Below are 26998 nucleotides of genomic sequence, written 5' to 3'. Positions count from 1 at the left end.
CACACACACACACACACACACACACGGCTCTCACTTCACACACACACATACCCCTCTCACACTGTTCACACACAGCTCTAGCTCTCTCTCTCACACTCACACACACACACGGCTCTCACTGTTCACACACAGGACATGCACAGACAGCTCTCACACTGTTCACACACACACACACACACACAGCTCTCACACTGTTCATATGCACATAGTTCACATACACTTTACACACAGTTCACACACACAGCCCTCACATGTGACACATGGTTCACGATCACACAAGGAACAGAAAGAAGGGCAAAGCAGGGCCCCTAGCCAGCCCCCTGGACACACAAGACCCCTACAGGCCCTACAGCTCACAGAGAGGCAGGACACCAAGGGCACGCAGGGACAGCCCCGCTGTGCTGGACAAGGCTCCCAGGCCGGCCACATCCCCACAGCCCTGGGAACCAGCTGACAGCCTGGGAGCCGGAAGGATGGCTCTCACCCTTGACCCCTGAACCACCAAGGGCGGGGTGTGGCGTCAGGGAGGGCGGTACCAACAAGCCACTCCCCACACACAGGACGTCCAGTCCAGCAGCCTGCACAGCAGGAGCTCTAGCCCAGAGGAGCCGGCAGGCAGCCTCGGCCACAGCCAGCTGTCACCAGCACAGCTGCGGAGTGTGGAGCGGAGAGGCCTGCCCGCCTCAGACACACAGAAAGAAATAAATCAGCGCACGCTTTGAACCGACTTCCAAATGAAGAGCTGCATCCGCGCTGTCAGCCCCCGCCAGCAGCCTCTGTGGCACCTTCCGTGCAAAAGCGTATCTCAGCCCATCCATTAGGATGATGGAGGCAGAGGATCTAAACACCGTACTCCTTCCTTAATGAGCAGCCGAATGATCGGTAAGCAGAACTTCAGAGGCCAGTAATATTTTATATAATCGCCGAGTGGTTTAAATTGAAAACCCCCAACTGAATCAATATTTACTGCATGGAAACGAAATGAATAGTAATAAGTCACTAAGCTCCCTGTCCTGTTTCATAAAATAAAAAATTATAAAAATGAGCACAGGCACAGAGAGACCATCACATTAACTTTTACAGCACTTGGGGAGCCGGGGCCCACTGTTCTCATAAAACAAAACCCCACAAACCTGCTGCGGAGGCCAGGGGGGCGGGAGGCTGCCCAGTGGGGGCTGGCATCACCCTGAGGGCACCTCCGGACTCCCCAGGGACCCCAGTGGTCCAGCTCGCAGCACAGCACCCCCAGAGGCACGAGGAAGGTGCCCAGCAGGCCTGTTCTTCAGGAAGGGCCTGAGAGCACTGCCCGCGGGGGTACGAGGTGGGCCACGTGGGCCTTCTCACAGTGTGCGTGGCAGGGCTCTGAGAGCTGGGGGTGGAAGGGCGCTCTCTGGCCAGGTTCCCGGGCAGCGAGGACAGGCTGTTCGTCACCTCTGGGTCTATGGGACTCCTGAGAAGTGGTGTGACTGAGAGCTTAGGAAAGCTGGCAGCAAGCAGGGCTGATGTTAATCAGACCCACCACATCCAAGAGTGTGTGAATGAGGGCACTGGGCACAAGGCCGTGAAGACCTCCAACGTCCTTGCACTCCGCCTAGGCAGGACCACCCATGTGATCCAGCCCAGCCCCTGATCCTGGACAAATCCTCTCTTCTCTCAGAGAAAGACACAGTGACAAAGACTGAAGGGGGGAGGGCCAGCATGACAGGTGTGTCCTCTATATGAGACCAGGCCACTAAGGGGCAGCACACCCTACAGCACAGTCTGAGATGCTGTGGCACCAGTGTCCTGGGGACAGAGCACCCAGCAATGTCAGGGAGTGAACTGGAGACAGCAAAGGCAGCACCTCAGAGAAAGTGCTGCCCAGCAGCTGCCCCCCAAAACTCAGTGATGTGGTGCTTTGGAGGCTGTCACAGCCCCCGGAAGAGTACAGGTGTGAGCTCGCGAGATCGCCGGCGGGACAAGGCACAGCACCCTCCAGAGGCATTGACTGTCCCGGGGCTGCACTCAAGCGTGATCCTTTGGAAGGGCACACAGGTATTCAGGGTCACAGACCTTCCAAACGCCTCACAAAGTGGCCCACAGGCAGACACAGGGACGGCATAGGCCAAAGGAGGCTGTGACACTGTGTGGACTGGCACATGGCACCAAAGGGCCTTTCAGACCTGCTGGTTGCACCTGCAGTCAAGCAGGGAGCGCAGAGGCCGGTGGCCAGGCCACACATGGGGCGAGCAGGCAGCACCCCAGCAGAGCGCTGCCCAGTTCTTTGAAGACATTCAGCTGCTACCACCTGTCTGTCCTGTGGCCACTGCCAGCCGTCCACTGGCAGCCCCTTAGCAGACGCCACCTCAGCCCAGCCCGCCTCCCTGGGTTCAGGCTTCTCGGCTCCCACCTCACCCTGGGCCTCTGGGGAGGACTCCTGCCATGTCTGTGGACGCTGTCCCAAAACCACTTGCAGAGGACCGGGGTAAAAGGGTCTGGAGATGCCGGGTCCAGGCAGATGTGTCCTGGGCCGGGCGTCTCTGATGGCAGCTGAGCCATGTCTGTGAAGCGACAATGACGATTTACTGCAGACACGGCGGCAGCACGCGGCGGCCACGAGCCAGGCCGTGTGGTGCTGGAAAGGCCCATCCGTCTGCATGAACGTGGTGATTCTGTTTATGTCGCACTTTGCAGTCAAATGAATTTGGAACAAAGAAGAAAGTGACAGGCAGTTTCAGTATATAAGTCACGTGTCAGCCTCAGATTAACAAACATGCGGGAAGCCAGGCGAGGGGCAGGCAGCAGGCCCGCCAGACTCAGAGCAAGAGAAAGCCAAAGACTCGCTGTGCTCAGCTCTGCATGTGTTCCTGGCCCTCACTGTGCGTCCCGGGCCCTCACTGTGCGTCCCGGGCCCTCACTGTGCGTCCCGGGCCCTCACTGTGCGTCCCGGGCCCCCACTGTGTGTACCATCCTGCGCCCTGTGTGCATGCTTTTGCTGCATGTGCCCTTGCTGTGCAAGCGTCTGAAGTGTCACTGTCCGCGTATCATGAGCTCTTCTGAGCCCCAGCTGTGCATGTGTCCTTGTTCTGCACGCTCTCACTGTGCGTGTGTCCTGAAGCCTCATTGTCCACATACTCTGAGCTACCCTGTGCCTGCTGTGCACCTTCTCAACGTGCGTGCATCCTGAAGACTCGCTGTCCATGTGCTCTGAGCTCTTGCTGTGCGTGTACAACCCAACGCTCTCTAGCTTCTGTGAAGGAGAGGCGTATCATCAGGCAGTGAGGCTGCAGGGGGGGATCTTGATGGAGGGGCTGGGCCGGCACCTGGGCACTGGCTCCCCGCTGGTCCCTAGGCAGGCCCTACCCTGGCCATAGCCTAGGCCAGGCAGACACAGCCCACAGCCATCCACAAGGCCCAAGCCTTGAAGCTCCGATTCCAGCCCCCACTGCCAGCCTGCAGATGTCACTGGGCCCCCACTTGCTGTGCCTGAGGAGCCAGGGAGGATCCCTCCTGTGCCTGTGACTCCCCAACCCTTGTCAGGAGGGCCATTCCAGCCACGGACCAGCTCCTGGGAACACGCTAGCTAGCACGCATGAGGCCAAGACACAGCTGCCGACTGCCTTGGACTTGCGGCCTGACTAGACAGGAAGAGCTGATCAGCACAGTCCTGCTACCCTGATCTCCTAGCTGTGCTCCCCACTGGAATGTCTGGGGTCAACGTCCCCAGTAGAGACCAACATATTCCTGCCAGCTGCCTGGCCGCGCTAGGGATGCCGGTCCCAGCAAGCATGGATACAGATGGCCTAGCTGTCTGCTGGTGCCCACGGGCCAGGCTGCAGCAGGTGCTGCCCAGGAGGAAGGTACTACTGACGGTTGCAGGAGACCAGACCCTGAGAGAGGCTGCATCAGTGGGTCCCCGCACACACACATTCACATGTACACGCTCAGAATACGGGTTCACGTCTTCACCTCTGCGACTGTATTAACATCTCTGCTCACATACAGTCAGACATGTTTGCTCACAGAAGTGCTGGTGTTCACACACACTCACATGCAGACACACGCTCTCACACACAAGCAGCCTCATCTGTTCACATGCAATCACACACTCTGACACATGCATGTATCCGGACGCTCACACAGTCGCAGGTGTCAAAATGCTAACATGGTCCCACACATGTTCTCACACATGCTCACATGCACTCACATTTGAATACACACACACGCTCACATACATGCACTTACACATGTATGTACACACCCGTGTTCCACACATAATACACACCCTCTCACCAACACAAACACAAGCTTCCACACAGTGCACACCCAGACACACAGGTGCTCTCCCATGCACGAGCAAGCACACCCGCACAGGGCCACCTGTATACTCTCTCTCTCACACACACACACACACACGGCCGCATGTGCTCTCACACACACATACATGCACACATACACACACACAAAGAGGGCTGCGTGTGCTCTCACACACATGCACGCACATCCACACAGGGCCGCCTGTGCTCACACACACACACACGGCTGTGTGTGCTCTCACACACATGCACACCCATCCACACAGGGCTGCCTGTGCTCACACACACATGCACGTGCACACACGCACTGACATACACACACATCCACAACAGGACCACTTGCGCGCGAGTGTGCGCGCGCACACACACACACGCACGTCCGCACAGGGCCACGTGTGCTCTAACGTGCTGTGTCTCCCCACTATGTAGGTACGCCTGGCTGGGCCATGACTGTTGGTGGTTTAGGAGTCCCACAGTGATGTGATCCCCACACGTGCACACAGAGCACATGTGATGCATGCTGGCCTGACCAGTCCATCAGCTGTACAGGGACACAGATGCTCCGATCACATGTAAAAGGAGTGTCTCTTTTTCACAGAAGAAATGAAAGGAGACGCGAGTACAGAGCATCGAGGGCAGGAGTGTCCAGAAAGGAACGCAAGGAGCCCTGGCTGAGGACGGCGAGGTCCAGAGGAGACGGCTGCCGAGACGCGTGGGGAGCTCCAGCGGATGCCGGGCCCGCACAGGGCACGACGCATCCCCCGGACCCCGCGGAGAGCGGGCCTTCCTCAGGACACTTGAACTCAGGCCCACTGTGTGTGAACACAGCGTCCGTCCAACCGCAGCGCGGCCGTCACCGCAGCACCGGCTGCTCACTTGCACGCATTTTCACATGCCTGCACACTCCTGCCTACATTCACGTCTACACGTGCACCGGCCCACGTGTGCTCACACGTTTACACACGCACACAAGCTCGCTCACTCATGCGCACACACTCACACACATCGCACATGCACCTCTTTACGTGTTTACACACCTATATGCGTGCCCACCTGTACGAATGCTTACGCGTGCTCATGTTTGCACACATGCTCACGTACCTCCATGTGTAAGTGCACGCACACAACATGCTCATGCACTCACATGCGCCTGGACACATACACACACTCATGCCCACTCGGCTCGTCTCAGGCACCCCAGCCTCTGCTCTCAGGCTGCTTCCCTGACCTCAGCCCCACAGCCACTGCTCTGCTGCCCAGCACACGTGGCTACAGACCCTCCTCAAACGTTCCTCAGAGACCTCCGGGCCCATCCGCGGGGTAACTCTCACCAGTCCTGCACACAACCATCAGGAGAGAAGAAAAGCAGCGACGTACTGAACAGTCGGTGCACAGGATCACTGCGCCGTCTCAGCCACGGTCCTGAAGCCCAGTACTGACCATGCGGAACAGGGGGCAGCAGAAGAGCCTCGACAGTGGGGGAATGCGGAACAGGATGCAAACATCAGGTCAGCCTTGCTGATCCTAACACGGCTGTGGAACTCCGAGACGGCAGCCCTCAGTGACCTCTGAACACGGGACAGCATACGTCTTACTTTCACCCAAACACCCTCACCAGGGTGGTCCTCCTCCTCAGCGTCCCGTCACACAGGGTCAAGGGGGCAGCACTGTCCAAGGGTGGACCCGGAAGGCAAGAAGTGGAAAGAGTGGCTGAAAGGAGAGAGGAGCCCCAGCGCAGCAGGCGAGACGCGGCCCCTGCGGGTGCTGTATCAGGCTAAAGGTGCAGGAAGGGCTGACTGAAAACCAGACCACTCGATCAACTTTCACTCCAATCACCATGTCAAGAAACACCCGAGCCTGGCCTGCTTCCTCCTCAGCCCCTCCCCGCGTGCGTCCATGCCCACGCCTGGTCGAGGAGGCCGCACCCAGGACAGGGCTGGTACAGCAGCACGATAGCTGTGGGGTGCCGAGGCCAGGCAGACCCCATTCGGCAACCGAGAAACCGAGGTTCAGGGGAAAGGCTGTGGCGCATCCGTGCATCTCAGCAGCCCCTCAGCGCCCACTGGCTCTCGACACGGCCCCCCACGGGACCCAGGCTACAGTGTAAGTGTGGCCCTGCCCTGGCTGATGCTTGTCCAAAGTGGCCTCTTCAGTCCCCACAAAATCTCCCCAGGACTTCGAGGCCTTTGCCGGCCCCAGCAGGTGGCCCCTCGAGTCACAGTCATGGCCCCTCCCCAGCAGAGACTCAGAAAAGTCCATCAGTCCAGTCCCCACAGCAGCACTGGGACCCAGGACCACCTGGCTGGACAGTCCTGCACCCCTTGAAGCCCATCACCCACTCTCTGCCCAAGGAAAGAGGAGGAAGCAAGCAAGTCAGAGGTCACTGACCACAGGCCAGCTGACTATGCTGGGGTGTCCCCACTCTGACAGGTGGGCAGGCACCAGGCCAGTGCTGACCCCAGAGATTGGCTTCATTGCTTTCTCAGCCAGGAGCCAGGCAGGTAGTGGATGGCCACTCTGCTGAGAGGGCAGTGCCAGGTGACCTTGGGTAAGGCCTCTAGTCCAGGGCTGAGACCCTCACACACCAAGGGCCCTCATGTACCTGCCATATTCTGCCCCAGCCCCTCCTCACTCCCGACACAAGGAGCCTCCAAGGAGCACAGACGGAGCCTCTGAGCACAGCCTGTCCCACATCTAATACGAGGCCAAGACGGGAGGGGTCAAGAGAGAAGTGGTCCAGGACCAAGTCCCTGAGCAGGAGGGTCCAGAGGTGCCCTCCATGCTGGGCAAAGCCACCATGAGTCCTTGGACCCCTAGGCTTGTCTCCCCCACTTCGGGGAACACGGCCCAGATGTCAATGGTGGGGGCTGGGGAATCAATCAATCTGAGCCTCGTTCCCATGATCCAGGCTCTTATTAAGTAAATTAATTTAAGTTAATTTAGCTCGATCATGACCCCTGATCACAGTGATTTAGTGGGGAAATTGCATTAGGAAAGGCCAGGCTCACCAGACAGAAGAACGGAAGAAAATGAGATCCACTTAGCAATGTGAATTAATATGGAAATAGCAGGTGTAAATTTAACCTTATTGAGAGAGTGAAAATGATCTTCATAAATTTGTAGAAAGAGCCCCTAAGATGCTTATAAATCTATTTAAAACAAAAATATTACAAAAATAAAACTCCAGTAAAATTAATTTAAAATATACTTCCAGCTTTTTCTTGCCTCCAGAAAAGTCCATGGAAGTTGTGCACAGGTGAGAACAGAGGCCAGAGATCATCAATCCCAGACACCCTTGCCCTCAGCGGGCACCCCACCTGGCCCACACTCAAGGGTGACAGGATGCTGGGAGGGCAGCCCAACCTCCACGGGCATCAGGTCACCCTGCAGCAGACTCTGTTCCTAAACTAGGACTAGGGGCAGCCCAGGGCGACAAACAGGAGAGGGACAGAGGGGTGGGTCAGCCATTGCCCACTCACTGCCCCCCCTTAGCAGAGGAAAGGGCCCCAGAGCTTGGGTCACTGCCAGCGATAGCCAAAGCAACTGGGCTCCAAGACTGTCCTGTCCACATGCTGTGTGAGCTGACCAGTGACAGAGTGGGGCACCCTGAGGAGGGAGTGTGTGCCCACATGTGCGTGGAAACCTAAGCACCAAACACGTTGTATGTGTGTGTGCATATATGTGTGCATGGGTGTGTGGCGGTATGCACACGTGTGTGTGAATGAGTGCTTGTGTCCTTGTGTGTATGCATGTGCACACATATGAGTTGTTGAATGCATGTGTGTATGTATGTGTGCATTTGTGCGTGTGCATGTGTGTGGCTGTATGTGTGCACGTGCATGTATACGTGTATTTGTGTGTGTGCACGTGTGTGGCTGTATGCATGTGTGTGTGGTTGTGTGTGTGCATGTGTGTATGTATACGTATGTGCACGTGAGTGGCTATATGTGTGTGCATGTATGCATGTGTGCACACATGTGGATGTGTGCGTGTGTGCATGTGTGCGCGCATGTATGCGTATGTGTGCACATGTGTGGCTGTATGCATGCATGTGTATGCAGCACGCATGTGCAGGCATGTGGTCGGACAGGCCAGTAATCCCTGGGGTGGAAAACACTAAACACACAGAAGAGCTCTGCAAGTCCCCAGCTAACGAGCTGTGGCGCAGGCTCACCCCGCACGCACTCTGCCCGCCTGGGTCTCCCCCTGCATGGCCACCAGACAGATGTGATGGCCCCCTCCAAGTCCCTAGCCCTGTTGACAGAGCAGTCAGTGTCCCCTTCCCCCAGCGGTCAGTGCACACACACACCCCAGCAGTGTCTCTGTACCTGGGCAGCAGGAGACGCCGGGTGCGCCAGGTGGGCAGGCCATGGTGGAAGGGTGGGGTGCCAAGCGGAGGGGGAAGGCTCTTCTTGACGATGCGGTAGCGGGTCTTGATCACTTTGCTGCTGGGTGACGTGCGCAGGGCGTACAGGCTGCTTGCTGCAAAGAGACCAAGTCCAGGATCAGCAATCGGCAGGAAACCTGGAGCCCAGGGTCAGTGGGTGAGGGCTCCTCTGACCCAGATCCATAATCTAGGCGCCTTACCCGAGAGCCTGGCTCTGTCACTGAAGCCATCTCCAACAGGCCCTCCTCAGGGGGCAAAAACTCTGCAACGTCCACGTCCACAAACACCTGACAGGACCCGCTCAGCTCTTAGCGCCTGCCACGGCCTGGGGAACTGTCCGGCACACATGGTCCAGGTAGCTGGCCTGGACAGCCATGTGCTCAGCCCTCACCAGCAGTCCCCAAAGCCGAGGAAGGGCAGGGAGGCTACATGGCCACAGAACATGGGGCCAGCAGACACAGAACAAGCTGCCACAGCACCACTGGCCCCCTGGCCTCATCGCACAATTCACCCCCCTGCAGGCCAGTGGACACTGAGAGCTGGTCACGGCTCCACTGCCCCTGGCCCTTCACTGAGCCCTGCCTGACACGCTGACGTGTGCGATCATCAGCTTCTGCAGCGTACTGTAGGCTGAGATGCCACAGCTCTCACGCCGACCGGCTGGCAGGGCGGGCAGACTCTTTGGCCAGAGCACCTTCCTGGCCAGCGGTTGTCTGGGCTCGGGAAGGCAGTGTTAACTGCCTGGCTTTCACCAGAGGACACTGACTGCCCAGATCAGGAAAGCTCACACAGCCCAGGCCACAGGCACCTGCCTCCCAGCCAGCTCACTGTGTAAGGACCCGCCTGTCCCACACAGGCTCAACACCTCATGCTGATGCCCCGACAGACTGCTCCCACTTCCTGTACTCAACCCCTACCCTAACCTGGTCCTCCTTACCAGCTCCGCTGGTCCCAGGCCAAGTGACACGCCCACCTGCATGGGGCCAGACGTTGCCAAAGCAGTGCTCTGTGGCTGGGGGAATGGCCAAGGGCCTCTGGCCTGGCCTCCCCACTCAGCTGTGTCCACAGCGCCAACAGCGCCCCCTGTCCACACCCAATCCCCTCAGATGAAACTACCTTCTCCCTCCCGCTGCGGGTCCCGAGAGGCAGGGTGGACGGAAGGTGAGGGGTGTCCTGAGGCCACGTCCTGGTAGGCTGATGATACCAGCCCCCAGGGGCCGGTCAGGAGACAGAGCAGCATGCAGAGCTAGGCCAGCTGGGGCCCGGCCTCTGCCCCGCTCAGTCACTAGCTGCTCTCGGCCCACGAAGGTGCCCTCCTCAGAGGGACCCACTCAGGAGCGAGGGCGGCCCGAGGCCAGGCCCCCGCCCAGCCGCCTGCACGCCCGCCAGCAGCACTCCTCGTTCCTCCTGCTGGCTGCGGGGGTTTTGTGTAGATAATCATGTTATTTAGATAGGATGTTAGTTTAATTCCCTTCATTACAGCCTCCCAGGGTTGTAATTTTTTTTCTCCGCATGATGTATTCCCCGTGGCACATTTCACTCAAATCGAGTGCTTCGCGCCTTTACTGCAAACAATGCCCCAGCGGTCTTATCAGGCCCACACACACGGCCGCGCCCCGCCATGCCGGGGTCACTGCTAATGACTAATCGATCTCATTAGCTTTCCTAATTAAAAACTTTACTACCGCAATGGAAGACGAAGTACAGAAAATCTGCTGGCATCATATTTGAATGGGATATGAGGCCATCCATCAGGCGCCTCGGCCTCCTGCCCACAGTGCACTCTAGGCCGGCTCTCCGGGGCCTTCTTGGCCGGTCAGCACACTCAGCAGGCTGGGCAGGGCTGCCCGCGAGGGTGGACCAGCAGCTGGCACGGACACATGATGGCCCACAGCTCACCGCCTGGACTGTGGCTCAGTGGCTAGGCTGGAGGCACACGAGGCAGCTCGGGGTGCCCACCTCTGTGCCCACCGTCCCGTCCGGGGGCAGAGTCGATTCAAGCCCCATGCTGGCTGCCTGCCCAGCTCGAACTGAGCTCGGGTTGAGGAGTTCAGAGTTTTATGGAACTTAGAAGGGAAATAACCAGAAAGAAAATGAGCTGCTAATTTCACAATTGGTTAATGAGTAAGATGAAAGGAGAATTGCTACTTTGTGTGAAGTGTAGCTAGGGTGGAGGGAGGAGGCTCCAGGCTTGAGGGGAGGGGGTGTGGTCTGCCCAGGCCCTCGTGTCACGGGCCTAAGTCCAGAGAAGGCCCGTTCCAAAGCGAGGGACAGAGAAACCCAGCTGGCTGCGGAGATGACAGCTCCTGGACCAGGCCTGGTGATGGGCCTTGTGCTGTGAGTCCCTCCTGGGTCTGTGAGGCTCTGACGCATGTGTCCCAGGCCATGTGGGAGAGTCAGAAACAGCCATGGAGGCCAGGCCAGGCCAGCCCAGCTCCACGAGTCCACAAACAGCAGGCATGAGAGCCAACACAGGCCCTAGATAAAGGCACCACACAGCATTAGGAAGATAACATCAGACGGCGGGTGGGTGTCACGCCACTGTGTCCTCACTACAATGGACGGAGTGCCCGACCAGGCCCTGCCTCCCAGAGGACTGGGCTAGCCTGCTGTGGCAGCTGCACTCCAGGAAGGCTGGAGGTGGGCACAGGAGCACACCATGTGGGAGCCCATGCACAAGGCATCACACTACCCCACCTTGCTGGCCTGCACCAGGCTGTGGCATGGAACTCGGGGAGGACACCGAGCGGACACACAGGGTGTCCGAAGGCAGGGCCAGCACGCTGTACTCACCGCTGAGGACAGCATGGCCAGTGCGCTCCTGGCTGGGACTGCTCATCCTTCCACGGAGCGACCACAGGGCACCATGCCCTACAGCCTTATGCCCAGCCCACAGGGACTGGCTCAGGCCCTGACCTGTGCCCACTGAGGCCCACGGTCACAGCTCAGCCCATCTCTCTAGGACAGGCTCCAGCGCTGCTGTGGGTCAGGATACCCAGTGGACACAGAACAGCGGTCTAACGAGAGTAAGGGATTCATCCAGAGAGCACAGCACTCCCCAGTGGGCCTGTCTGCAGGGACCAGTGTCCCTCCCTTTAGGAGCCAGGGGCATCCACCACCCACGGTGCTGGTCGAGAAGGCTCAGAGTCTCGGTCCTCAGGGCCAGCAGCACACCAGGGAAGCATCTGCTTGGGGCAGGATCTGCTCACAGGCCTCCCAACACCGGCACCACAATCCTTAGGTCAAAACAGTCCCCAAAGGTCCCCACACAGCCTGCGCACAGCAGTCCAGGACACCTCCAGATGTCCACGTACGATACCATCTCTCACCCAACCCTGGAGCCACCTCAGCCCCAGGGCCACACGCCCACCATGAGGCCCTGTCCTCACCCCCGTCCTGGGTGCAGCACCCACTGATTTACAGCCACACCCCGAAACCTGAAGAGGGTGAGCATGAGCGCAGTACCTCCCTCCCTCCGCTCGTGCTGACCGTCATCAGGCTGGAGGCCTGCGCTGGACCACACCCCTGCCCTTCTCGCCCCTTTCCTTCCACCCAGGCCCATCTCAGAGACCAAGGAAAGCTTCAGGAGGGTGGAACACGGGAGCTGGGTAGTCTGATCCCTGCTGAGCACCTGAGGCGGGGAGAGCCCGGGCTCCCAAGGGCCTTGGATGCAGGCAGCTACGTGCCGCCCGCATATCCCGCTCAACCGTCCTCACCCTCGCTCTCGAGGGTGAGCACCTCGAGTTCTTGAGAGGACAGCCGGAACAGTGCCTTGCCCAAGATCACACCGTCCTGGCACTCTGGAGCCTGGCCAAGCTGGCCACTGGCGCCACACCACCCCAGTGCCCACCGCTGTGTAAGGACAGGCATGGACATCCTCTTCCAGCAGACAGAACCCTGCAGGGAGAGGTAGGGGATGGGTGGGGGTCCCACAAGGCTGGGCCAGCTGCCACTGCCTGGGGAAAGGAGCCCATGGAACAGCCTGTCCCAGGAATTGGGGGCGCCTGCGCCCTCTCCCCGCAACAGAAACCCCAACGTCGGGTACACAGTCAAGCTGCAGAGAGGGCAGCCGCTCGGCTATAAAAGGAGGGCCCAAGAGGGCAAGTGGCCACTGCGGGACGGGTGGGGTCCCGGGGACAGGACCGCTGCAGCAAATGAGTGGCCGCCCCGTCCTGCACAGGTGAACTGGGGCCACCCTGTCAGCTCTCATCGCTGTCCCCTCCCACCACCTCCCAGGCCTCTCTGGCTTGGCCTCATTACCATCACAAAGCCCCTCCTTGGGAAGGGTTATTAACGTGCACACAGGCGGGACAGTGGAGATGGGGCTGAGGAGGAGTACCCCCACCCGCACACCCCCCACCCCCGCACGGCAGGAGCTGCCAGGGCGCAGCTCTAACAAGCTTCAGTGCGCTGACTGGAGTCACCGAGTATGAATTTTTATGAGCCTAATAAATCACTCCACTTTTCCTCTTCTTGATCACTTCCAGCACTTCAGACACAGGGCTGCCTGTGCTGGATCAGCCCACAGCCGTGGAGCTGAGTGGCAGACGGGCAGCCGAGGACCAGGAGCCACGCTCCACACTCCACCCACCCAGAGTCCTCCAGCCGGCCCACCAGTGGTTGTTTCTAGGGCAGTCTCTCGGGAGGACCGGCTCTCACAACTTGACGGCACAGAGGATCCGCTGTCCTGCCTGTCGGCAGACTCGCTAAGACAGCGAGGGCCCCAGGCAGGCACCTACAGGTGGCCAAGGGCATGCCTGCCTCTGTCCCACCCAGAATGAGCACAAGAGTCTGGAGACCATGATGAGGCGGTGGCAGGGCACACGTGCATACCCACATAAACAGCCCTCCCTGCAGGGGACAGGGGACGGTCACCCTGCCGGTCCAGGGCACACACTGCCGTCTTCCAGGAGGGCTGGATGTCGTCTCTCAGGGTCACCCACACCGAGGGCACGGGCACCACCAGGCAGGCTCCCAGCTTCCTCTTGTGCTGACCACGCTGGACGGTGGCTGGACTCAGAGAGTGATCTGGCTGCGATGAGCGTCCCTGACTACCCGACCACGGCGATGCTCTGAACTGCTGTCTAACCGTGGAGCCCCCCGCAGTACGAGAGTCTGGGCGCAGGATGACAAATCACACTGTCAGCGACATCTCTGTGCGGGCCCGTGTCCCGCATCCCACTACCTGGAGCTTAATGACAGTCCTGTCAGCTGAGATGCTGCAGCCTGTCAGAGCCCCATTAGGGATGAGATTGAGCCCACCCGCCACAGACACGCTCGAGGGGTCCGCTACGAGGCCCTGCAATTACCACCTGGCCATCTATCGCACTGACACAGCCTGGCTACATGGCGTGGGGGTGTGGACCATCCTCCAGTCTCTAACCACATCATCCCTTCCAGGCCCTCACTCGCCTGCAGCACCTTGTTGGGGGACCTGCGAGGCACAGCCTCTGGCTGATACCCTCTCCTGGGTCTCCAAGAAGACAGGCCCCAACAGGGTCTCCCCAAGGACTCAGTCAGTCTCTTGGGATTCTATCAGGCCACCTAGGCCAGTGAAGATGGTACCCTCCTCTCTGGCAGCAGAGGCTGCAGGGACACAGAGGCTGCAGGTGGGAGAGAGGCCGTGTAGGGCCAGCAGTGCCATTGCCAAGGCCACACCCCGGTCAGGCGCTGAGCTGACTGCCTCTGACACGCGCTCAGCAGAAGCTGTGCCCGGTGGCTGCTGACACTAAAGTGGCACCTATGTGGTCTGGACGTGGGGCCGTCCCAGGACAAGGAATGAGAGACACTAATGCTCACAGAAGGGCCCGCTGCCTGAAGGCCAGGCGTCCATCCCCAGAGGCCAGGACGGGGCCTGAGGCTCCCAGACGACGCTCCTCCACCATCTATCCACGGACTGCCTCACAAGAAGCCAGTGACAAAGGACCAGAAGATACCCGAGATGTGTCAGCTACGCTGCTGTAACAATTTGGGGAAGGCCTAAAGTTCCCACAACAATGGCAAACCCAGGAGCAGAGGACCCCACCGTGGCCTGAGGGGGACACCGGGTGAGGGTGGGGCCGCCACCAAGTATCAGCTTCACTTGCCCACTCAACAGGTCATGGGAGCCCCTCAAGCCACACCAGCACTGGGCAAGGCCGAGCTGGGCTCCTCCTGGCGTGGACCCTCAGGCACCCTCTACTGGCCTGGCTGCAGCAGTACCTCAAAGATACCCCCTCCCACCTCACTCAGCCACACTGTGGCCTAGGTCACACACCAGCGACTCACACTCTCGAGTCAGTCAGTGCCCAGTGCCCGGGCCCCGATGACCCATCACATGCCCTGCTCAACACCTGCATCCCTTCACCCATGTGCCAGCTCCCGCACCAGTCCTAAGCTAGACCACGTGGGGGACCTGGCTCAGACACACAAAGCCTGACCTCCAGTATGGTGAGGGGGACACTACAAACCACCAGTTCAGTCCCTACCCAGCCAGGCCCCCACATACCACTGTCTTGAACCAGCACCCAGCCACGGGCCAAGGGGGCAAGACTGTGGACTCGTGATGGGTGGGGCTGGTGGCATCTCTCAGAGGGTCCTGAGCAGGCCCTGGTGGCAAGGGAGCTGGCCACTCCACACTCACAAACTACAGATCTTCGGCCAGCACCTGCCCGGCCCGAGAGTTCTCCTGAGAGACCTTTCCCACTGAGAGAGCGAGAGGAAGTGGGGGGTCCACACAGCCCCCCATGGGGAAGGGTCAGGGTCAGGGTGCAGCAGTGGGGGGAGGAGGAACTACTGTGAGCACCTGGCCTCATACACCGTCACGAGCACAATGGCCCGCCATGAGAGGTCTCACCGTCACCATCACAACAGCCCCACCACAAACATGCCCGGCTGTCCCTCCTGGCAAGGCAGCTAAGCTGTGCAGTGGGGACACTGGTGGTGACCACAGTTCTGGCATGGGGCAGTCTGCGGTGACTGAGGCCAGGTGTGACACAATGGCTATCACAGACCTGTTCACTGTGACTGACAGGCACAGGTCTAGTTCCTGCATCAAAGCAGGGGACTCTCCCCAGGGCATGGGAGACCAGCCTGTACACCTGCTCAGCCTCACCCACACCACTAGGACACCCCACTGAGCCCAGGCACCCAGGGGCCAGGGGCTGCCACCTTTTCATTCCACTGTCTCAAGCAGGCCCCTAGGGGGGAGCTAGCAGACACCCCTACATCTCGGGCAGAGGCATTGCGGCTCAGAGCCTCAGAACACCGGGGCGAAGTGGACCGAGGACAGTACTTGGATTCCTGCTCCCTCAGGTCCCCACCAGGCTCTCCAAGCAGACCTCCATGCAGCAGCCCCTCCAGGAAGCTGGGGGCCCTGGAGTTCACCTCCTGGTGGACTGGGGACCAGGAGGGAAAGAAGGCCCCAGCAGGGCCTCAGGGAGACAGCTGCGAGCCAGGCAAATGCCGCCTTGCTCCACGCCGGCCCGTTTGGCAGACTTCTGACTGGTCCCTGGGGCCGTCTGTACACAGGCCCACCTGGGCCTCCTCCACTCCACGCGGCCTCTGCCCCTCCTTTCTTCTGCCCCTGGGCCAGACAGGCCTGTGCGCACTCCACCCACTCTCACATCCACCCTGATCCTCTACCCTGGGTCTGGATACCAGTGCCCGCTGCCCCAGGCTCCCCCGGCACGGTGGACACCACCAGTGTTGCCTACCAGCCGGACAGTCCTGACCCGAGGCTGCTCTTCCGCCCACCATCTACCCCACGGGCAGCCTCAGTTCCTGGGTCCCATGGGCAGCCCGCCTGGGAGCCTCAGCTCAGACCCCCATGAGCACTCCCAGAAGGCGAGCCGCAGAGTCTCAGAATCACCATTAGACACAGATCTATCCGCTCAGCTCTCACCAAATGCCCATCCAAAGCGCAACTAATGGCCCCTGATGCCCCAGGACGGAAAATAAGCACTGAGCACTGAGCCTGCACGCCAGTCGCCGGCCTCGCTGCCTGTTAGGGACGGTCTCAGGGCCCAAGTCAGAAAAATTCCCCAGAGGACACTACCCATGACAAGGACGGGGGGCTCTGGCCCACAGCTGGACCACCCTGACCTCTCTACACAGCCCGGCGTGCACCCAGCCCTGAGGCCCAGCACTCCCCAGCCAAGGGACACAAAGCTGGGGGCTGCCAATCTGGGGAGACAAAGAGGGAGCCTAGTCAGGTGCAAGCTGGCTGGCAAGGGCCTCAGGACAGGCGGGGTTCCCAGACAAGGCTGCCCCCTTCCTGGAGTCCACAGCAGTCACCGGGGCTGGCCAATGGCTGTCTAGGAGGGAAGCTGACCCTGGGGTGACACATGAGGCCCTGCCTGGAGAACAGAGGGAGGGACGGTAGCAAGCTGGGCCTCAAGCACTGTCCTCCGTCCACCTCCCTGAGATGCAGCCAGCTCAGTCTGGGTACGGCCTCAGCCGAGTAACCACAAGCACAGGCCAGAGGCAGCTGTCCAACAAAGCTTAACTGTCTCCCAGTTGCCTCTGTCTCCGTGTGGCCACCACACCCCACCACGGCCACCTGTTCCCAGGTCCAGAGGCCCTCAACCCCATCCCCCACGCTGCAGTCCATCCCCCCAAAAAAGCTGTTCCTGTCCCCTGTCCTCCCCATGGCTGTCCCCACTGGCCACCCCCATGGCTACAGTCTGTATCCTTGTGGCCATCTCTGTTCCTTCCAATGGCTCTAGTTCTCAGTGCCCCTCACAGCCATCCCTATACCCCAATGGCTGCAGCACCCCTCAGCCACCTCTGCAGTGACCTTGACCCTTCCACAGCCACCCAGCTCCCCAATGGCTGCAGCAATCCCCTCCAACAGCTGCCCTGATCTAGATCCAGAGCAGAGGCGACAGCTCCCCAACACTGGCTGCATCCCAGGAGTAACTCCTGCCGGATGCTGGGTGCCTGCACTGTGGGAGGCTCCCCCAAGAGCACAGAGCCGTACCCAGAGTGTCCCTGACAGGAAAATGCCAGCCACTTCAGCAGCTACAGATGAAGAAGTCGAGAGGGTCCTGCCTCAGGCCCAGTGCCTGTCCACTGGGCTGTGCAAGCGAAACGGGCAGGGGGTCGGGCAGGAGGGCAGCCCTGGCACATCACCCTGTGTGGTTATCAGCTACAGACAGATGGACAGATGGGGGGTGCAATGGTTTAGCAGAAGGCCACGTTTCAGGGGAGGGCACTGGCAGGAAGCCAGGCATACACGGTACCTCACACTGATTCCCTCCTAAGAATCAATGGGCACGGCGTGAGGACGCAACACAGAGGCCACGTGCCCACCATCCTTTGCCCTCTTCCTTTCCAGCTGCTCCCGGCGCTACGGCCCCCACATAGAATGGTGGTGAGAAGGGCCATTCTGCCATCAACACAGTGGTGACCAGAGAGACCACCATCAACATTCACAAGCACATCCGCACTCAAGGAGACCCGGAAATTTGCCACGAAGGAGTTGGGAACACCAGATGTTCACACTGACCCCAAGCTTAACTAAGCCGTCTGGGCCAAAGGACCAAGGAATGTCCCCTACCACCCCCATGCACAGGTGTCCATAAACCGTGAGGAGGATGAAGAGTTCCAGACAAGCTGTGACACTGGTGACCAAGCACCTGTCACCACTTCAAAATCTACAGACAGTGATACAGCTATCAAATAAAGTAATAAAACTGTCAAAAACAGAAAAATAAAACAAACAATGCACGCACCATGCAGCTGCGGTAGCCTCGTACCCAATTCAGCACTGTCCGTGCCAGGGGCAGGACTTCAGACTTAGCGTCTCTCCTGGCTTTTCACGGTAGTCACTGCCCTGAAACCTGACAGACACTGCACGCACTGCCTGAGACGGTACTGGCCCCAGGACCCCCATCCAGCAGTCAGCACACACACAGACTCACTGTCCTCTCGGGAAGCTGGCAGCCCACTTCGGACCACTGACCACCTCGGCCAGCTCCCCCTGCTCCTGGAACGCTTCCAACAGGTCTTCTGGGCCAAGGCCTGCCAGGAGGGTGACAGCAGCTTTCAGATTTAGGGAGAAAAGTTTGCATGAGCAGCCCCTCATCAGCAGGGCTCTGCACCCCACGGGACCCCTTCCACACGGCCAGGGCCTTGGGAGTCCCTCTTCTGCTCAGTGCCAGGGCATCCTTGCTGCCTCCTAAGCCTACTTGCTGCCTGGGGTGAAGTAAGTACAGTCCTACCTCTGCAGACCACGGCCAGGGCAGAGCTGAAGCAGGCCAGTCCTGTACCAGAGAGAGGCCCGGGATAGCCAATGGGTAGGACCAACAGAAGAGTGAGGGGGTCAGGTGGTGGGGCGTCAGAGGGGCAGGGCTCACAGGGGCGGGACACTGAGGAAGGGAGAGGACTGGAGAAAGGCAGAGATGGGAAGGAGGGAGAGAAGGGACAGCACAGAGATGTGAACATCAGATCGGAGTAGACTTCCACCTAGGAGGGGAAGTCACAGAGGGAGCAGAGATGAGGTAGAGGCGGCAGGGAGCGCACCATACAGGAATGAATCCATTTAAGGGGCGAGGCATCGGAGAGGAGGGAGGTTCAGCAGAGAAGCGGGATGTGGATCAGGAGCAGATGAGATAAAGCCTGTCCAAGGAGGGCTGCTGGGGTGCAGGCAAGGACAGTGTCCTTCCAGGAAGCCAGGTGTGGGTTCCCAACGGCGGCATGCTCACTGGAGTCCAGTGCACGTCCGTGTGGCCCAGGCAGCTTGGAGGCATGGGAGCACCAGCCTGGAGGGCATGGCCCAGGGCTCTGCAGATGCAGGAAAGTGCCCAGGGCATGAAGGCTTGCAGGTACCAGGAGGCCCCTGGGCTGCCCTGCACACCACAGCCAGAATGTGGCTCACACGTTGGTCTATCCTGTGCAGATCACCCATTCAGGCAGGCTCCCTCGCTGGAACTGGAGGGGCCAGCTAGGGCTTCCAGCAGAGGGTGGACAGGAGGGATTCGAGGAGTGAGGGTCTGGTCACAGAGCGCAGGGGGCTCCAAATACCTCTTCAAAGGAGCACTCACCGGAGAAGGGGATCATCCCCAAAGACACCCTCTTAGGAAGGTGAGAGCTGGCTGTGGCCTAGTGCACAGATCACTGAGACCAACCAGAGGAGCTCAGCTGGCCCTGCAGCTCCCTCTGCCCCATCTCCCAGCATCAGGCACACAGATATGAGCTGTGTGGAGGAGAACAGCAGGGCAAGGCCACTGCCAACACATCCACTGTCCCCAGCAGGTGAAGGGGAGGGGTCTCCTAGGGCCAAGGCCCTGCCAGACCACTCCTGCCTGCAGCCCGGCACTGCTCATGTGTGGTACTCTGCGTGGCAGATGGCAGCAAGCATTTCCAAGCAGCTGGCAGGAACCCACGACCAGCTACCACCCAGAGCCCTCGGGCCTGAGGACACTTAGTCAAGGAGGTACAAGTCTGCCCTGCCTGCCTGGGTGCTTGGAGAGGCATAACAGTGGGCATAACAGTGGGTGGAGGTATGCAGAGTCCTAGGCGTGCTGGAAACCACGCGGACTGGCTCTTCTGCCCGCATCACACAGGCCGAAACTGTAAGCTGCTGCTTAAGTCTCTTTTGCCCAGATGCCTTTCCTGCATCTGTGAGCTGGGCCAGATTCCAGGAGGCCTGTGCCACACTCCACACTGCTGAGGCGGTACCACCCCTATGAGCACAGTTGTGCCACGACTCCCCTGGCCAGAAGATGGTTCCTGTGTACCTCACCTTCCACCACAGCAGCCCATGGGTCCAGCCCCAGGAGAGAAGGGAAGCAACAGTCAGCCCTGACCAGCCCAGGCTCCAGGGACGCCAAGGACCACTCGCCTCAGCCCACGCAGCTAAAGTCCAGCTCTAGCTGCTCACCTGGAGGCCAGAGGCGTCTGAGCTGAGTCCCTACAGCTGCAGTCCCGATGGGAAGGCAGGCCACAAGAGGCCAGGAGGCTGCTGAACAGTGCAGTTTTGAATTCAATTAAAGCGATTATCTGTTGTACCGAATAAATTGTGTACAGCATCTCTCCTGCGGCACTTACTGCTTCAGGCTCATTATTCCCTAACTGTTTCCTCCTGTTTATGCTCGCTCAGATTAAACTGCTGATAATATGCACCAAAATAAAAAATGAGCACACCTTGTCCGTGGAAAATTGATTCTCCCCTTCCTGAACCGGGCGACTGTCAGGCTTTATATACTCGGTTCCTAGTGGTCATTAGTAATTCAATTTTCTTTTTATTAGCCCCCTTATCTGCTGAGCGGTAGAGTGGCAGCGCTGACCTCTTCGGAACGGGTAAATGTTTAAAATCTTTCCCCTGATTAATTTTGCCAGTTAAGAAAAAGAGGAGAAATGGCCCGGCTCTTAGCCATCACAATGAATAAAGCTTAATGTTGATTGTGATGGAATTTCTAATGCCAGAGAAATTGATTGAACGCAGCAATTACACCGCAATAGTAACTCAAGGGAGATGGGATCGGCTCTCCTGGCCGTAGCCTTTTGGTTATTTAAAACAATCCAATTTGCAAGGATAATTATGTATTAGTGTTTTATCTGCCACTTGAAATGAACAGGGGAGTTTCGATACTGGCCCAGCATTAGCAGGTTATTGCTGCAAATTACTTGATATCTGCTTTCTTTCACATAAAGAGGAAATTAGGCAATCAATTACCAGAAAAAGGTGGATTGAGGCTAGGGAGGGCGCTCGCACCCTCTGCTGGCCACACGGCAGCTTTGCAGTGCGGCGTGACACCAGGACCACATGCCGGGAGCACACGTGCTTCTGTGGCACCTGGGCAGTCACTGGCCACTCTAGAAGGAAAAGTGGCCTGGGGATCAGGGCCCGTTGAGGACACTGATCAAGAGAAGCCTCCATGCAGCCTCAGCCTGTTCCACCCCCCACGGTGGGGACGCCTTCCCACGTATGGCCACGCCCACCCATGCACAGTGCCCCATCCCTCCGCACATGGCCACGCCCACACACCAGTGACCCGGCCCACCACACATGGTCACACCCAACCACCAACAGTGGCCCCGCCCCTCTACTCATGGTCACGCCCACCCAACCACAATGGCCCCGCCCCTCTACTCATGGCCACACCTACCTATCCCACAGTGCCCTATGCCACTGCACATGGACACGCCTACCTGTGGTCATAGGCGCGCGCGCGCGCACACACACACACACACACACACTGACCCCACCCACTGAATATGGCTACACCTATTCGTCCAGTGGTGTTGAGCCACCATACATGGCCACACCCACCCATCCCACAGTCCCCCCACATGGCCACGCCCCTCTATTCATGGCCGTGCCACTCTCCCCACAGTGCCCTACCCCTAACCACCACCCAGATACCCTTCAGAGCCCAGGCCCCTATGAGGTCTCCAGCTGGCTCCCTGGCTCCCTACCCCTGAAGGCCCTATCCCCAGGCCTGCAGGATACCTGGGACTGCCCATCATCTCTTCCATTCCTGTCTCCCCACTGCAAACCCAGGGTCCCTCCTCAGGCTTGCCTGGCCCGCTCCACTCCGCGCCTCGCACTTGAAACCCCACGTGGCCTCCATGCTGTCACCTCCTCAGAGAAGCATTCCCTGACTACCTAACCCCAGCAGCACCAGCACATCATCCTGGTTCTTTTCCTCTGAGCCTGTCCCTCCTGGAAGAACTGACATGGTGTCAGCACATCATGTCCTTCCATCTACATCATCGAGTTTCTAGACTTGACATGTCCATCCCAAAAGACACACTTGTTGAGTGAAGGGGTGGATGGATGGGTGTGGAGTTGGGGGGACGGGGAATGGATGGCTGGATGGTAAATAAGCGGGTGAGTCAACAGGTGGGAGGGCGCGAACGTGGGTGAGTGGTAAGTGGACACAGATGGGGAGGTGACAGGTGGGTGGTGAGGCAGGAGATGATAGGTACGGGTGGGTGGTAGGGGAATGGACGGTAGATATGTGTACTAGTGGGGGTGGTCGGAGGCGTATGTGGATGGGTGGGCAGGCGGGCACATGGGGATGAGTGATGGGACGCCCCATCCCACCCCGTGGCAGCAGCCCGTGCTGTGGTCACTGTGCCTCTGTTGTCATGACCAGGCTCTCTCCTCTCTGGGGAGCAGCGTGGGCACTGGAGATGCGGGCCAGGGTGTAGCCAGAGGAGGGGCTGCAGCCTGACCGAGCTCCTGAGCAGCAAAAACAAGGTGAGGGGCATCCAGGCCAGTGTCCCAGGGAGGAAAGGGGGAGGTCCTCTGCCGGGGACCTTGCACCACGGCCTGGGCTGCAGAGACAACACATCCTAAAGATGGTGCCTCCCCTAAGGCTCCAGGGTAGGAGTAGGACCCCTATAACTAGCAACAGCAGGGCTCCCCAAGCACCTAGGCCTTGCCCCTGGAACCGGTTCCCATCCAGAGCTCCACCCTGAGAGGTTTCAGGCAGACAGAGTCACACAGGCCTGCAGCCGTCAGAGGAGTGGGAGAAACACCTGGGTGGGGGTGAGGGGCACCACCTGGGGCTGACCTCCCACGAAAGCCCCCCCGCCTACCCTCCCAGGGGTCTGACCAAAGATGTACCCGGTACACCACAGCCTCTTTCTATGGTCACGTGGACACAGACCAGCCTTCTAACAGCAAGCAGAGCAGGCTGCAGCCTAGGGGACCTCTGCCCCCTCCAGGGCTCCATTTCACCCTCATATGCTCACAGCCCACTACCCCCAGTCCCCCACTGCCCCTGTCCCTCACCGACCCCAGTCCTGCACTGCCCCTGGACCCTGGCTGTCCCTGGCCCCCACAAGCCCCAGGTTCCCCCGCTCTGGCTCCTACCATCCTTTGTAGGGAGGTGGGTGCGGCCCAGAGGCAGGCGGCACAGCCGGTGCCTGGAGATCTGCAGCAGGCCCTTGTTGGGGGTCTTCTTCAGGACGGGACTGCCTTTCCCCCGGGGGGCCTGTCTCCTGCGCAGGCTGAAGGGGCTCTTTACAGTGGTGGCAGGCGAGCTGGTCTTCTTGTCCCCTGGCAGGCTGAAAAAAACAAGGTAGGAAGTTCCCACCGCACCCGGGCCAGCCCTCTCCACCTGCCCGTCCTCAGCCAGGGGCCTCTGGCAGTCCACTGGTCCTTCACCATCAGCCCTGGGGACTGAGGGCCATGCTAGGACCAAGGCAGGGACCCGGTCAGGACCTCACAAAAGCCCCATGTCGGGGTGGGTGGGCAGGGAGAAAAGTGCAACAAGCAATGAATGAAAATCCAAAATCTCTGTAAATGTTCATTAAAATTAATAATAATAAAATAATAATTTTGAAAAGCCCCATGTCACCGTCACTAAGGGACAGTGTTTCCACAGGCTGCACGCAGCAGGGGCACCATCCTTCACCCCCTCCTGCCACTGCCACCGCCCTCTGGGAACCCCAAGCCACCTGAGGGCAATGCCCAAGCCCCACAGCCCGGTGACCAGGACCTCAGTACTGGCCCACCCACCCGACCTGCCCACACATACCTGGCACTGGGCCGCCGCCTGATGATCTTGGTGCGGCTCTTCACCTTGTACCCCGAGAGTGAAGTTTCCCCAAAAAGTGTCTTTGTGCCACTGGATCCAACTGTGAGCCTGTCCTCAGGGGGCGACTGTGACAGGACAGGAGACAACAGGGCAGCACGGTCCCGGGCGCTGGCCTCTGGCTGCCAGTGGAAGGAGGATGAGGAGGACGAGGTGCTGGAGGCTTTCCACTTGTACTTGCTCGAGGAAGCTACAGGCCTGGGCTGCGGGGCGGCCTTCCTGGCCTTGGCGTCCAGACCCAATTTGAGCTGTGGTTTCCCCGCCCTCTCTGCCAGGCTGGGGCCCCTGCCCAAGTTCTCTGGGGCTCCTCTAGGGCTCAGGGCCCTGCGGGTGGCCCGAGGATTCTTGGCTGACGCAGCCACCCACTTGTAGTTGTTCTTCCGGAACTTGCTGGTGCGACAGGACGCAGGCAGCGAGGCTTCCCGGGCCACCCTGGGCCTGGGCCTTGGATCTGACTGATCTGGGCGGCTGCCTTCCACCCTCCTGGTCCCAAAGAGCTGAGTCCCGCAGCTAACCGCTGAGTTCAAGCCCGGCTTCCGGCCCAAGGCCCCACCGCTGCGCTCAGGTGTGGCAGGCAGGCCACGAGCCTTGGTGGTGATGGCGCCCTCGCTGACTGTCCGCTGGGGCTCCGAGGTGCTCCCACTTACAGCACTCCCGGACCTGACCACCCGGGCCCTGCCCGGCTCCTTCTGGCACACCAGCAGGGGGTCAGCCCCACGGCAGCGGGCCCTGACTTGGCCAGGTTTGGAATGCTGGAGTCTCCCACCAGGGGCCTCACCCTCTCCCTCTCTGGGTCTCTGGTCAGTCCAGGAAGTGGCCTGGCATGCTTCTAAACGGCCGCTCTGGGCCCCTGAGGGGCTGGCAGAGCCCGATTTGGCTGATGGCTTAATTTTGATGACCATGTTCTGATCAGGGCTGAGCTGAACCTGCCTCTCCAGGACACAGGCCTGGGGGTGCAGCCCCTGAGCGGGCTGCGCATCCTGGCTGTCCAGCACTTCCGCGTGTCCTGGAGGCTTGTTGACCAGGGAGTACTTCTTCCGCCACATGGACCCGTGGTGCGGAGCAAAGTCCCTGCGGGCATGGCCAGAAGACCGCGCATCAAAGGCCCTGCCACGGTGGCAGGCAGGTGGCTGCCAGCGCGAAGGGGCTGAGATGCCTTGGGCAGGGGCACTGCCGTGAAGGGTTTTGTAGTCATCAATCAGACCTGGGAAGACAGAATCACACGTGACCGCCTAATCCACAACCTCAGCTCTCCTAAGCCATCTACTGGCAAGATGGCTACAGCCGTTAGTTCCCACCCAAAGGAGCTGGGAGTTGACAGCCATCACCTCCCTCGGGAAGTGGCCCCGAGATGACGTGCAGCTGACGACTCTGAACTGTGGCTCAGGCAAAAGCTATCAAATACACACACTATGGACCACCAGAAAAATGAACTCTCTGTTGGCAGAACTGCAACCCAAATGCTCTTGGGGGCATGGTGAGACTTCGACGTACCTGGGCACCGTTCCGGGAGTGGCTGGTACTAAGGCATGAGGTGCTCAACAACAAGCAACAGGATAGAAAAACCACGTACTCTCACACAACGGAATATTAGGCAGCAGTGAAAACAACTCACTCATGAAGCTCTCCCTGACACGGGAGAGGACACCACGCGAGTCACACAAGGATGAGTGTTACATAACACTGCTGCTATAAAGCAAGACAGACAGACGGGGCGGGTGGGTGAGAATGGGAAAGGAGTGGCAGAACAGATGAGGGAAGAAGTGTCTAGAAGGATGTATGATTAGACCTTAAACGCATGACAACAAACTGGAACAAGGGGTGCACCACAGAGTCGGGAGGGGAGGGAGGGAAGAAAATGTGCAACAAAAAAAAAAAAAAAAAAAAATAGAAATTTTTAAAAAGCTAACTAGGGAAGGGGAAGGGAGGAAAAGGTACACCAGAAAACGTATGAGAATCCAGCTTTTCTGTAAACATTCATGAAAATCACAATCAAGTTTTAAAATAATAATAAAAAACGAGGGTGAGTGCAAGAGAGAAGGACCCTGAATGAGACAGATGGACACAGTGACTACAAAGCCATGACTGAGGACCTTGCAGAGGTCAGGCCAGGGTTAGATCTGTCACAGGCTCACATGGGTCAAGTCTGCCTGGTGGTCCCTAAAACAAGGTCCTGTCTGGATGATGAAATAAGTATTCACAGGAGAGGGATCCTCTTGACAGTAAGATGGGTGATCTGAACCCACCAGCCACCATGGGAGAAAGAGGTGTGGCAGTTCACTCTGTCAAGGTCAGAGATGTGGAACTCCTGGGGGGCACTCTGATTCTGTCCTGAGGGGTCACTGGGACTCAGAATCTGGATTTGAAGGGAAAAACCTCAAACACACTTCAGTCAAGTCAGAACCCACTCACGGTGACCCTCAAGCAAGTGTCCAAGACTGTACATAAATCACAGGTGGACACTGCCTGCCTTTCTCCCTCTGAGCTGCTGGTAAGCAAACCACCAGCAAGGCTGCCTTTGGGTCAACAGTGTGATTCCCTGAAGACCAGGCCAGCAGTCCTCCCCTGGCTTGAAGAGGAGAGTAAAAGCAGGGGTCGGTGTTCCTCCTGTCCCTGTTGCCCCTCACGGCTTTGATGCTCCACATGACATGACCATTCAGGGACCCAGCTCTCATAGACGCTCATGTATATACACTTCTTCAGGGAAGTTATTCTCATCTTGGTTTTATAAAGAAGAAACCAAGTCTCAGAGACTGAATGACATGCCAGGGCAACATGGCTTCAAG

The 26998-nt window shown here is 58.9% G+C and overlaps 1 protein-coding gene across 1 annotated transcript in view; it reads right to left on the bottom strand.

Annotated features, from left to right (window-relative positions):
• Positions 1-26998, bottom strand: part of ZC3H3 (zinc finger CCCH-type containing 3) — a 73514-nt gene that overhangs the window by 41223 nt on the left and 5293 nt on the right. Inside the window, 3 exon segments of the mRNA XM_006879434.1 lie at positions 8624-8777; positions 23489-23682; positions 24156-25416. Of these exon segments, the coding sequence (XP_006879496.1) occupies positions 8624-8777; positions 23489-23682; positions 24156-25416 (1609 nt within the window).

Source organism: Elephantulus edwardii, unplaced genomic scaffold, assembly GCF_000299155.1.
Source record: "Elephantulus edwardii isolate Elephantulus edwardi_28Jun2011 unplaced genomic scaffold, EleEdw1.0 scaffold00003, whole genome shotgun sequence".
NCBI classification, from domain to species: domain Eukaryota; kingdom Metazoa; phylum Chordata; class Mammalia; order Macroscelidea; family Macroscelididae; genus Elephantulus; species Elephantulus edwardii.
The sequence above is the reverse complement of the archived record's forward strand: the minus strand, read 5'-3'. Positions and strand labels throughout refer to the sequence as shown.